Source organism: Erigeron canadensis, chromosome 2 (genome assembly GCF_010389155.1).
Source record: "Erigeron canadensis isolate Cc75 chromosome 2, C_canadensis_v1, whole genome shotgun sequence".
In the NCBI taxonomy this organism is placed as follows: domain Eukaryota; kingdom Viridiplantae; phylum Streptophyta; class Magnoliopsida; order Asterales; family Asteraceae; genus Erigeron; species Erigeron canadensis.
In genome coordinates this window covers 10787720-10802107 of record NC_057762.1, presented here as the reverse complement: position 1 = coordinate 10802107, position 14388 = coordinate 10787720, and the positions used below count along the sequence as shown (strand labels likewise).

Here is a 14388-nt window from a genome sequence, read left to right as displayed (position 1 = left end):
AACTAAAAAAAAAGCAATACAGCTAAGTTTCATTCTATTAAATGTTCCATCCATGTCTTTTTTTCAAAATCAATTTGCTTACCTTTTGAATTTGCACAACAGAAGAACTTCATGGTATGCTACAACAAGCAACCATAGTCTATTTTTTCAATAAAAAACAATTAAATCTTTACGTAAACTATATCATCGATTCATCGTCACTTTTTTTTTTGTAACTAACAGTTCTCATGAGTTGTACAATGAACACTATGAAGATCAAATACAAAACTAGTATAACCATTAACGCTTCTTCGCAACTCTATGGACGGCCAAAGTAAACATATATACGATATGGTGTTGGTGGTACCGTCTTTAAAGAGGAAAACACGGACAAGCGATAATTTACGAACCTCCTAGTTATTAATGTACGAATTTCCAAGTTAGACTAGACATGTATCTACTTTTAGCGGATTTTGGGATCGTAACTAAATAATATGGGAAAAGTACTAAAGATACATAACCGGTTCATATGAGTTTGAGATCGATATTAATATTTTGATGATTTTTTAAAAATCATCATCCTTATTGTGACTTACATAATATTTTTCACTATTTAAATTTCATAGAAAAAGTTCTTTAGAATAACCTACAATAATGGGTTGTTTACAAAAAAAAAAAAATGAAGTACAACTTTTCAAACGGAAATTATTAACAAATTAAAATTTTAGCATAAATATGAATATGATGGTTTAACAATAGAGTCTATGAAGTTTTGCTTGTATTTTCTCAGAAATGTTTGTTACGAGTACTTCTTTTTTTCTCTTTTTCTGAATAATAACATGTACCTTACCAGAGACGTTGACTTAAAGAGTAGTGATGTAGGTCTAACAGATCAGTCGTCCTTATTAAATCCACATAATCGAATCCCCCACAACGTTCGAAAAACCGAATCTCAAGTCTTTGAACTCCTTTTATATTCAATCAGACATACATACATACATCTCTAATATAAGGTATTTATAGATAGATATGCTACATATCAAAGTCTTATATCTTAATATATAAGAATCAGGTCAGGTATTTATAATCATTAAATTACAATTGTTAATTAATTGTGCAGATGAAGCAACCAACAACAGCTGGTCACGTGCAATTGCCACCAATAGATGAAGAAACTCCGGTGAACCGGCCACAGCAGGACCAAGTTATAGTTCAAGTTCCTGCACTTGCTCAGGGAAGACCACCACAACCAAATCTACCTCATTCAGAGTTACTTCTTGAAGGTAATTAGTAAATTTAAATTATTTCTATTTTTTTGGACCTACTTACTTATCTGTATATCTACTGCTATTTTACACTATGGGCTTTGATTAGGATAAAGGGTATGTTTCGCAAAAACAATTGGACAGTCCGCGAGCTGTTTTTTATTTTTATTATTTTTTTATAACTTTTTCAACTGCTTTAACCAGATTTAAGTTTTATCGTTTTCCTGGTTTGGTATATTGTAGTTACCGAATTTGTTGAAACCTCAATGGTATTGCTTGTTTTGTGCCCAGTACGAACATCGATAATGCAGACAAGAATCAGCATCATATAACATATATGCAACTAACATTACCTAAAAACAGTTAAACAGATTCATCCCCTAGTTGCCCCTAATTTACACATAGATGTTACTGAAAATCGGAATTTAGGTGAAGCTACCACGTGTAATATTAATTTGGATAGAAATGAACAAAAGTGACCAAATTATGTTGTGCTTGACGGTTGAGGAGAGTACTAACTAGTCCTTGGAATTACTTTAAAGGAAGAAGAGAAGATTACATTAAAGTTGGTATTCCTTTATATGAAGCATCTATTAAAGGTGATTGGCAAACTGCTCATGACATTCTTAAGGGAAATCCAGATTTGGTAAAGTGGAGTATCACTGAAAACTGTGAAACAGCACTTCACGTTGCAGCATCAGCTAAACAAACCAAACAAATGGAAGATTTTGTGAAAAACTTGGTGAAAATGATGGCAAAAGAGGACCTGGAGCTTCAAAATAACAGTTTCAATACGGCGCTTTGTTTAGCAGCTGCAGCTGGAAATGTTGAAATGGTTAAAATTTTGGTGGAAAAAAACCCTGCCTTGTTGACGATCCCTGGTAGTCAACAAATGATGCCACTCTATATGGCTGCTTTATTTGGACAACGTGACGTGGTGTACTATCTCTATGGTCGATCCAAGGGATTACGTGACGATGGCTGGAATAATCAGAATCGTGGTTGGCTTCTTCTGAAATGTGTCGAGGCCGATCTGTTCGGTAAGCATCCTAGCATGTTGTAGTAAAATCTGTTTTTTCTTTTATTATTTAGATTCTAGTTTTTGGTTTTTTTAGTTGTAACAATGTCCCTTAAAGAGTGATTGTAAAATATTTTTTAGATATCGCACTACAGATACTGGAAGAGCGCCCAGAACTTGCTAGTAATGGTAGCGTACTCGGAGTTTTGGCCAAAAAGCCTGATGCATTTTCTAGGAAATCATCAAATATCTTTAGGAGAACCTTGAACAAAGGTAAGCATCTCTACTTTTTGATGTCTATTACGCGTTGTCCCTGTCAAAATAAGAAAGTTTACCTATTTCTAAAAGTAGTACCATATAATTTTGAGTTTAACATGTATACTTGATTTTTATCTCCAAAGCGTTTCTTGTCTAACACCCTTCATATTGTAAAGTTTATAGTGGAATTTTTCACCTGAAGATAATGCATGACAATTATGAAATAAAAATACGCATTCGAATATATTCTTTACTTCAAAGTGTAGGAATGCTCAAGTATAATATTTTTCAAAACTGCAATCCGTATGGTATACCAGACATTTTTCGGTCATACTAATACCATACAAATTCCTAAATAACCTAAAATACTAATTTCCAAACCCCACTTACAATCTATTGCTCATAAGTAGTATATTGAATAAGTACGACTTCTTTTCTGGTTGTTCTTTAAAGTTTTAGCACGGGATGGTTTTAAGGCTGTTCCTGAAAAGGACAGTGAAGCATTGCAATTACTAAGAATCATTTGGGGCAATATCGCAAAAAAGCCTAAGAAAGAAATTGATGATATAATCAGAGGTCCGCCTGATGGACCTAAGAAAGAGGACAGACTACCTTATGGAAGAGAAGATCAAACTCTCCACCTACTGAAACTCATTTCGGACAATGTAGTTAAAATGCCTAGTGAAATTCAGAGGTTAACTGCAGGGTCATCTGGAACAATAAAAAGGGCACCATCAATGGGAAATGCTAGGAAAACATACTCTTCACGTATACTATTTGTTGCTGCAGAAATGGGCAATACCAAATTTATAGTAGAGCTTATCCGTAAGTATCCTGATTTAATATGGAAAGTCAATGATAATAATCAGAGTATATTTCACATTGCCGTCAAACATCGTCATGAGGGTATATACAACTTATTGTATGAGATTGGGTCAATGAAGGATTTAATAACTCCCCTCAAAGACGATAATGACAATAATATGTTGCATTTAGTTGGGAAAAGTGCAAAGAAGAAGCGTCTCCAAGATGTGTCGGGAGTTGCACTACAGATGCAGCGAGAACTATTATGGTTCAAGGTAAGTCTTATCTTTGTTTTTATTTTCTTATTTCTATGTTCTCTAAATTGGTTCATCATGAATGTTAGTATAATCATTAAGTAGTCGGTAACTTTATGGTTGGTGTCGTAGGAAGTAGAATCCATGATCCCACCTTCTTATAGAGAACGGAAGAACAAAGATGGTCTAACACCATATGAATTATTCACTAAAGAACATAAAGATCTTGTTGCACAAGGTGAAAAGTGGATGAAAGGAACATCTAGTCAGTGTATGGTGGTTGCTGCTCTTATTGCCACCATAGTATTTGCTGCAGCTTTTACAGTTCCTGGTGGATACATCCAAGACACTAATAGCAAAGATAATGGTATCCCTGTCTTCCATTCCAAAGTAACCTTTATGGTGTTTGTAGTGGCAGATGCGATTTCTTTATTCTCGTCTTCAGCTTCCATTCTCATGTTCTTATCAATTCTAACGTCTCGTTATGCGGAACGTGATTTCTTGCAATCATTACCCAAAAAGCTGATGATAGGTCTATTTACTCTTTTTCTTTCTATAACGTCTATGACAGTCGCTTTTAGTGTCAGTTTTTTCGTACTTTACAAAAACGGTTTGGTGTGGATGCCAATCGTAATTAGCATGTTTGCTGTGCTACCAGTCTTCCTGTTTGCTTGGCTGCAATATCCTCTTTTAGCAGATGTACGCCGCTCGACATATGGATCTAGATACCTCTTTAAACCTAGCAGACTTGTTCTGTATTATGAAGATCACAAGCTCAAACCATTCCTAAAGGGTTTATGTCTCAAAGTCAAACCATTCTTTAAGGGTTTATTTTCAAAATTGAAGCGTTAGTTGTTATGCCTTTTTAAAGTCTAGTAAGACTGTGATTTGGGTTAAAATTGTACACTTTTAGGCAATTGTATGTCAATTACTCTGAATATACCCAAATTCATCTACAGCAATATGGTTAATCTCTCGGCAGATCATTCAGCAAACATTTATCGTGAAAGATGTTTCACAGGCTAACTATGCTATTTCATTGTTGACGAAAACAAGATGCCTTCATGCCGGTGATTTCCCTTTATATAGTTGTAAAGATGCTGTGTACAAAATGTAAATCTTTATAACATGCCTCCTATTTGGCAAAATGGTAAATTAACCTTTACTGTACCTTTTCTTAGGATATATTTTCTATATCTGTCACGAGGCTCGTGGTTTCAAGCTTTCACGACATCTTGTATATAAGTTGATCTAACGTCTAACTGGTTCAATCTTACATGTTTTGATTTTCTCCAAGTTAGTAAACGTTTAATCTTTCCTGAACTTATGAATACATCCTAATATTTAATGTTGGAAAAAGACTACTTGATGAGCAACATGCATGTTTTTCCTCCTCTTTGTGTGATTGAAGTGTGTAAGATGTGCGTTGAAAATATATTTTTATTGATTTAGATTGAAGTTTACTTGCAAATGAATGATTAGTTGTTATACAAATATGAATCTGGAGTGATGGAAATAGTAATTTGCTTTGCCATTTGTTAGATTCTATACCTAACCTTGATATATTTTTAACTAGTCAAAACGTAAACGAATGCGTATTACCAAAGATCTATTTTGCTTTAATGTTTGACTAGGTAATACCCGTATGGTGGACGGCGCATAATTTATATAATTATTACTTATTACTTACTAGGTTATGTTCATGTGATGCATAATTTATAAGATTTCTCAATATTATATAATTCAAGCAATGTCAAAATGACGAGGAAATTATATAAACCTGTACAAAAAGAATATCCAAAATACGTGACATTTGAACTTGCATAAACAAAATACTTCTTGTGACTCACAATGGCCGAAATGCATAGTTTTGTTCTACAATCATCATATGCTTACAAACATATTATTGAATATCTAAAGTATCAATTAAGAAAGGGAGTTCTATTAAACATCTAAAATACCAAAAATAAGATAACAGAGTTCATTCAATTTTAGACGAACAAAACATTTTTGGTGCTTTACAATCGCCCCGCCCAAACACTATTTCTTAAAATATGAGGGACACTATCATGCCTCACAATCTCATAAATGTTACTTTAGGCATACAAAGTTTATTGTTAAACATCATTTGTATGTAGGGCAGTGATATATCTAAATCATTTTTTAGTCATCTACAACAATTGTATCTATTTTACTATAGAGTGATTGTATTGTTGTAGATGGTATATCACTTTCCATAAAAAAAATATGAAAACATACTCTTCACATATGCTATTTGTTGCAGCGGAAATGCAGAATACCAAGTTTATAGTCGAGCTTATCTGTATATATCCTGATTTAATTTGGAAAGTCAATGATAATAACCAAAGATATCAAAGTCTGACTACAAACACCATAAAGGTTGCTTTGGAACGGAAGACAGGGATACCATTTTTTTTTCACTTTCCCAACTAAATGCAATAATAATATTGTCATTACCGTCTTTGAGAGGAGTTATTAAATCCTTAATTGACCCAATCTCTTACAATGAGTTGTATATACGCTCATGACGATGCATGACAACAATATGAAATATACTTTATTATCTTTATTTTCTTCTACATCTTCAATTTTCATGTCCAGAACATGATTCTTACAATCATTACCCAAAAGGCCAAAATCTGGTCTAGCAACGCTTTCTCTTTCTATAACGACTATGACAATCGCTTTAGTTAGTTTTTTGTACTTTACACTAACTGTTTGCAATGGATGCCAATCGTCATTAGCATCTTTCCTGTGCTACTAGTCTTCTTGTTTGCTTAGTTGCAATATCCTCTTTTAGCAGATGTAATCTCAGAGGTGGCTCAACAGTACCATGAGACTAGACGATCTTTTTAGGCCTCCAAAATTCTAAGGCCTCAATATTTTGTATATAGACTTAATGTTTGTATTTTGGACTAAGTATCATTATATAATTTGCATTGCGGTAACACTGTTATTTGTTTATGCATCAACATCTACATCTTTTTTATTACTTGTAATTCAATAACAAAAGTCGAGATACTTTTTATTTACTTTATTTATATGGTAATAAACTAGGCTTCCAAAATTGATCTCGTTTAAGGTCTTCAAAAGCCTTAAGCCGTCACTAGTAATCGTAATCCGCTCGACATATGTTTACAGATATCTCTTTAATCCCAGTAGCAGGGGCGGAACCACATACAACATAGGGGTAGCCGAGGCTACGAGTCCGCTAAATTCATGTAGTACAAATTTTTCAAAAAATGATGTATTTTTTACTGGTACTACGGGTCAAATAAGTATAGGATACCGGTCAATGTGACCAACTTTAAACTTTTGAAACATTCTTCTATCAATAAAACTTATAAAAACGTATCTGTATAACTAAATGATAAATAAAAACTACTAAAAGTGCAAAAAAATTCTTAAAATTCATTTTAAATAGCCAAAAATAATTTAAAAAGCGCTTAAAATTGCAACAATTTAGTCGCTATCATTATTATCGTTACTTTATGCCGATACAAGACTAGTAGAAATATATTTATGCTACCGGTCACTTTTGTTTCTGGTTCCGCCACTGCCCAGTAGACTTGTTCTGTATTATGAATATCACAAGCTCAAACCATTCAAAAGGTGTTTTTAGCAACATCATACAATTCCTAAAGGGTTTATTTTCAAAGTCTAAGTGCTACTTATTATTTATGCCTTTTTTTACTTTGTTGTTTTTCTTTATTGCGATATGTTATCTTTATAATTGTTAATGAAAGTAATACATTATAACATTGTAATGGAAGTGTTGTTAATTATGTGTATTAATAACATACCACTGCTATATGTTTTTTTATACTGATGGTGTATCCCAACTAAAATTTTGGTATTTCGACCATATCACTCTAAAATAGTGTGGGCCTAATGTCTATTATGACAAATCTTGTAAAATAAAAACGGGTCTCTGTCATTAATAGTCTGGTCGAGTTACCAAAAATATGGTCGGGATACCAGACGCCTTTTTATATTATTGCAACATAGTATGGTTGCTATGAAAGTGTAGATACTGATATTATTATATATAGTCATATTTTTATATATATTTGGTTATCTTTTATTATACTAAAACACAGTTGTTCTAATAGTTTATTGACTAATCACAACTCTCGATTTTTCTAAATTCTTAATTTTGACTTTTGTTGACTTTTATTATATAAATAAATATTAAAAAGTTCTTATACAAAACTTCGACCACCTGTAGATAAGTATCAATCACATGTGGATAAATATTAGTTTACATACAAGTTCATTACTTCTATTTGTTTACATAAGCGTAGAATATATTATGATAAATTATCACATACAAAAACAATAATAAAAGAATTATTATTATACAAAAAGTACATATGACATAGGGTTATTTGAATCTTAAATCCAAAACAATATAAACTCTATTCAAGATTCATGATATATGACAATAAAAAGATACAAGTTTCTTTCTTTTTATATATTAGTTTTTTTTATTAATGTTAAAAGTTACAATTGTCTATTAATTATTTATTATACAGTAAATATTAAAATATTAGTCCTGGTTTTCAAGCATACGTGTAATTTAGGAGTAGTAGTATAAAATGTTGTTCAAAAAAAAAATAGTATTTGAGAAGATTCTATACCTAAATTAGGTACATGACAACCACATATTCCCAATCCCTTTTGCGTCAATATATTGCTCAATCAATTAGTCTTTGGTTCTAAATTTTGCAAATCTACAACCATAAAGAGGGTTCCAAATTATTTTGAACTTTGAAGTCAAATCCACTAAGTCAACGTTTATGCTAGCTTTTATAAGTTAAATGTATGAAGATCTAATACTGATAATATAATAAGTCTTGTGTTCAGTGTTGGACACAGGTATAAAATCTATATATATTATAAAACAGTTGAACTAATGACTTATTAACCAATCAAATCGTTTAATTTCATCAAAGTGGCTCTCGCTTATATCATCATTTAAATTGACTATAAATTAAAAATCCTAATAATCATTATCCAAATATGATATTATATTAGTATTTATATTAATTTGTAGAAAAAGGTCTCATTAATTTATATTTTTTTGTTTTCCATCTATATCAATTGTCACTCAGATCAAAAGTCCTAATTGTTATAAAAGAATATGAAAACAGTCATAATTGTTATCTAATTATCATAGGACAATGATTGAAAATAAACATATTCATGTTATGGGCCGCATCACGATCATACACATATACTTGAATGTCAAGTACAGGATCATAAGTATGTTTATACTTTAGTTCTTAATTATCTTTCATGGTAATATCACACTATGGGTACAACTTGTTTCAAAAAATTATATAATAGAGAAATTATTGTAGCATGTGCAGTGTGGAACAACCACGACAAACAATTCCATCAATATGTATCAGCTAATAATAATGAAAGTGACGAACTTGTGGTTATTGTACCATAACTTGCAAAGTATAACACTTAGAACTGTATATCTTCAAAACTATAACCTGTTATAAATTAAATGTATGAAGATCTAATATTAATAATATCGTAAACCCGACACGGGTCTAAAATCTAGTTTTTTTACTAATACACTTGTGATACAATAGTCTTTTATTAATCAGATAATTCAATCCCCCAACGTTCGAATAATCGAATCTGAAGACTTTAAACTCATTCATATTCAACCAATCTCACATAGTCTATACTAACAGTTATTATTATTATTATTATTATAGGTTTAAATAAACTAAAAATTTAAAATCTCTAGAAATATTGGAGTATTTAATAATGGTACTTTTACAAAGACGTTATACATCTGCAGATAGAATAGTCTTTTATTAATCACATACTCCGTATAATATAATTCAATCCCCCAATGCACATAGTCTGTACTAACAATAGTAGTACTCAGGTGTTTATAGATAATCATTAAATGAAGCAACCAGCATCACCAGGTCAAGTGCAATCACCACCCATAGACGAGCAGCAGAATCCGTTAAACCAACCTCAGCAGGATCAAGTCATGGTTCCAGTTTCTGCACCTGCTCAAGTGCAATTGCAGCCAATAGACGAGCAGCAGACTTTGGCAAACCAATCACAACAGGATCAGGATCAAGTCATGGTTCCAGTTTCTGCACCTGCTCAAGAAAAACCACCAGAACCAGCATCACCAGGTCAACTGCATTCACAACCGATAGATGAGGTGCAGACACCCATAAACGAATCACAGCAGGATCAAGTCATCGTTGACGTTCCTCCACTTACTCAAGGAAGAACACCACAACCAACAACAGGTGGTCAAGTGCCATTACTACCAACAATAGATGAGAATACTGAGGTGAACCAATCACAGCAGGATCATGTCATCGTTCACGTTCCTGCAGTTGCTCAAGAAAGACCACGAGAACTCAATCTACCTCGTTCAGATTTATTTCCTCGCGGTGGTAATTATCGATTAGTTAATGAATAAATACTATTTTAGAGTTTGGGCTTAGTTTGATTAGGAGTTAGGACTATGTCCCTAATTAATGACTTAGACCGTCTCTGACAATCATACTGAACTTCAGTTTAATGACACATAAACAACACACTGACCGCTGACAAAAATTATACATTATTAACGGTACATGGTTTACAAAATTAAGGATAAATTTGGGTACATGAAATAAAATATGCTTTTTCCAAACTAAACATCAGCTATTTTTAGTGAAAAGTGTTATTGAAAAATTACATATGAATAGTTTGTTATTTTATTCATGTTTCCAATGATTTTTCTTTATTTCATGATTTTAGGCATACAGTGCAGAACAAAATGTAATTTTACTCTGTTTTGAGGTTCAAATACTAGCACCAAACCTCTAGATTGAGGAGCCCCTATACAAGATCAAAATATTAAGGCTCATAAAGTTTAATATATATTGTGCTTGGTAATTTACGGGTAGAGATCCCCTCAAGTTACTCCAACTTGATGGGTAAAGTCAGGAGGATCTTGACCCTTCATTTAAAATCAAAGGTTAGGATTAAAAAATGATTATTAAATCTTAACCCTTGATCTTAAATCAAGGGTTGAGATCTTCTTAACTTTAACTTGAGGGAATCCTTACCTGCAATGTACATAGTTTTATGTCTTTTTTATAATAGTCTTTACTTAAGAAATGTTCAGATTATAGTAATATATAACTACAGATTTTTAAAAATCGGGAGACCTTTAAAGCTGGGGCCTGTGCACTTGCTGCCTACTGCAGTTGCTAAGATCCTCCATCGTGTATGTCATACGTGATAATGCTTGTTTCAGAACCGATAAATGTTAAACCAATGAATTTGAAACTCTTTTTGTTTTGTTTTGTTTTTTTTTCTGCCAGAAACCATATCTAATTTTAGACTTTTTCTGGTTTGGCATACCTTTAGTTACTGAATTTGTCAAAACCTGAATGGTATTGCTTTTTTTGTGCCCCATACGAGCAGTGAATGTGCAGACAAGTATTTGCATCACAAAGGGTAAATTCAATTGAAATGTTAATATGACAATTGTGTGAAAAGATAACATATATGCAACTAAGTATTCACATTGCCGCTAATTTACACCTTGTTACACGCAAGTTAATATCACCAAAATATTTCCCTATAAAGGCAACTGATAAATCAGAATTAACTTTCAGCTACCATTGCTTGGAAGGTGATTTGTTTATTTTAGATGAGATGTGATTTATAATTTCTAGAAAGCATAATTTGAGGTGGAATCCATTTTCAGTTACGTCGTGTAATATTATATTGTTCTTGACGGTATACGTTATAATATAGGTGATGCTTTTTATCTATGTAACAATAATATGTTAGTTATCTGGTGTTGAAGAGAGTACTAACTTATCCTTGGAACTATTTTGAAGGAAGAAGAGAAGACTACATTAAAGTTGGTATTCCCTTATATGAAGCATCTATCAAAGGTGATTGGAAAGCTGCTCAAAACATTCTTGAGGAAAATGGAGAGTTGTTACGGTGGAGTATCACTGAAAACTGTGAAACAGCACTTCATGTTGCAGCATCAGCTAAGAAAACCAAAAAAATGCAAGATTTTGTGAAAAACTTGGTGAACATGATGACGATAAAGGACCTGGAGCTTCAGAATAGCAGTGGCAATACTGCACTTTGTTTAGCAGCTGCAGCTGGAAATGTTGAAATGGCTAAAATTTTGGTGGAAAAGAACCCGGCCTTGTTGACAATCATGGGTAGTCAAAAAATGATGCCACTCTATATGGCTGCCTTATTTGGACACCGTGACATGGTGGACTATCTTTATAGTCAATCCAAGGAATTGCGTGATGATGGCTGGGATAATCAGAATCGTGGCTGGCTTCTTCTGAAATGTGTGGAGGCCGATCTGTTCGGTAAGCATGTTGTACTAAAATCTGTCTTTTCGTTTATTATTTAGATGTTAGATTTTTGTTGTTAAGTCAATCTGTCATCACAATGTCCTCAAAAAAAGATTGTCATATCTTTTCTAGATATCGCATTAAAGATACTGGAAGACCGGCCGGAACTTACTAGTTATGGGAGTGTACTTGGAGTATTGGCCAAAAAGCCTGATTCATTTTCTGTTAATATGTCGAATATCTTCTGGAGAACCTTCAACAAAGGTAAGCATATCTAACTTTTGATGTCTATTAAAAGGTCTACCTTTGCTTTTGGATAACAAGGGTTAGTACTATATGATTTTGAGTTTAATAATGTAAACTTTAGTTTTATCTCCAAAAATTATGATTTCAGACTTTTTCACCTGAAGTACATAATTCATGACAATTATGAATAAACAAAAAAAAAAAAGAACTCCATTGAGTTTATTCTCTACTTCGCAGTGTAGGATTGTTCAAGTACAAATTTTTTCAAAACTGAGATCCATATTGTATACTAAAAATTTGTCGGTCTACTAGTTCCTTTACATGCTACCTGATAACTAATTTCCAACCTCCTCCCACGATTTATAGCTCATAAGTAGTATATTAAAAAACAGTGGCCTGTTTTCTGGCTTGTCCTTACAGTTTTTAGACGGGATGGTTCCGAGGTGGTTCCCGAAAAGGACACTGAAGCAATGCAATTACTAAGAATCATTTGGGAGAATATTGCAAAAAAGCCTAAGAAAGAAATTGATGAAATAATCAGAGGTCCGGCTGATGAATCAAAGAAAGAGGACAGACTTCCTTATGGAAAGGAAGATCAAAATCTCCACCTACTGAAACTCATTTCTGACAATGTTGCTAAAGTGCCTGTTGAAATCCAGAGGTTAAAAGCAGAGTCATCAGAAAGAACAACAAGGAAACCACCAATGATAAATAATGCTAAGAAAACATACTCTTCACGCATACTATTTGTGGCTGCAGAAATGGGCAATACCAAGTTTATAGTAGAGCTTATCCGTAAATATCCTGATTTAATATGGAAAGTTGATGATAGTGGCCTAAGTATATTTCACATTGCTGTCAAGCATCGGCATGAGGGTATATACAACTTATTGTATGAGATTGGGTCAATGAAGGATTTAATAACTCCTCTCAAAGACGAAAATGACAATAACATGCTGCATTTAGTTGGGAAAAGTGCAAAGAAAAAACGTCTCCAAGATGTGTCGGGAGTTGCATTACAGATGCAGCGAGAACTATTATGGTTCAAGGTAAGTCTGATATTTGTTGCTATTTGTTTTTCTCAGTGTTCTTTAAGTTGGTTCATCATGAATGTTAGTATAACCATTAAATGCTGGTATTGTAGGAAGTAGAATCTATGATCCCACCTTCTTATAGAGAACGGAAGAACAAAGATGGTCTAACACCACATGAATTATTCACCAAAGAACATAAAGATTTAGTTGCACAAGGAGAGAAGTGGATGAAAGGAACATCTAGTCAGTGTATGGTGGTTGCAGCTCTTATTGCTACTATAGTTTTTGCTGCAGCCTTTACCGTACCCGGTGGATACATCCAAGACACTAATAGCAAAGAAAACGGTATCCCTGTCTTCCATTCCAAAATAACCTTCATGGTGTTTGTAGTTACAGACGCGATTTCGTTATTCTCGTCTACATCTTCTATTCTTATGTTCCTATCTATCCTAACATCTCGTTATGCGGAACGTGATTTCTTACAATCATTACCCAAAAAGCTGATGATAGGTCTAGCCACTCTCTTTCTTTCTATAACGACTATGACAGTTGCTTTTAGTGTCAGCTTTTTCGTACTATACAATGACGGTTTGATGTGGATGCCAATCGTTATCAGCTTGTTTGCTGTGCTACCAGTCATCCTGTTTGCTTGGCTGCAATATCCTCTTTTAGCTGATGTAATCCGGTCGACATATGGTTCTAGATACCTCTTTAAACCCACAAGACTTGTTCTGTATCCTGAAGATCACAAGATCGAACCATTCCTAAAGTGTTTATTTCACAACATCAAACTATTCCTAAAGAGTTTATTTTCATTTTCAAATTCTAAGCATTAGTTATTCTCTATGCCTAGCTTTCTAAGTCTTGTAAGACCGTGATTTGGGATAAAAATCGAATAGTTTTACACTTTTATGTATTTGTATGCAAATTATTCTGCGTATTCCCAAATTCATCTGTAGCAATATGGTTTATCTATTGGTTTACTCCAAGTTAGTAAACGTTGCATGACTTTCATCTTTCCTGAACTTGTTTTTTGTATTTCTACCTAGATATCTTCATCTTTTTTTAATCCGAATTCATATAACGTGCAATCGGTTCATGTTATGTCTATCACTCTATCATATGATAATAATTATGTAT

General features: G+C 33.1%; 2 protein-coding genes across 3 annotated transcripts; both read left to right on the top strand.

The window, feature by feature from the left end:
• Positions 1-763: 763 nt before the first annotated feature.
• LOC122589408 (ankyrin repeat-containing protein At5g02620-like) lies at positions 764-4901 on the top strand. 2 transcript variants are annotated; one of them, XM_043761702.1, is made up of 6 exons: positions 764-992; positions 1100-1262; positions 1787-2284; positions 2404-2535; positions 3226-3599; positions 3711-4901. In XM_043761702.1, exons 2-6 carry the CDS (start codon positions 1100-1102, stop codon positions 4428-4430), a joined length of 1887 nt encoding a protein of 628 aa, XP_043617637.1. In that variant the 5' UTR covers positions 764-992; the 3' UTR covers positions 4431-4901. The 2 variants fall into 2 exon arrangements, with proteins under 2 accessions (XP_043617637.1, XP_043617636.1); XM_043761701.1 differs by having other exon boundaries at positions 2974-3599.
• Positions 4902-9531: 4630 nt separating this feature from the next.
• LOC122587691 lies at positions 9532-14126 on the top strand. The gene is made up of 5 exons (XM_043759857.1): positions 9532-10042; positions 11486-11983; positions 12101-12232; positions 12635-13263; positions 13359-14126. Exons 1-5 carry the CDS (start codon positions 9532-9534, stop codon positions 14082-14084), a joined length of 2496 nt encoding a protein of 831 aa, XP_043615792.1. The 3' UTR covers positions 14085-14126.
• The last annotated feature ends 262 nt before the right edge of the window (positions 14127-14388 follow it).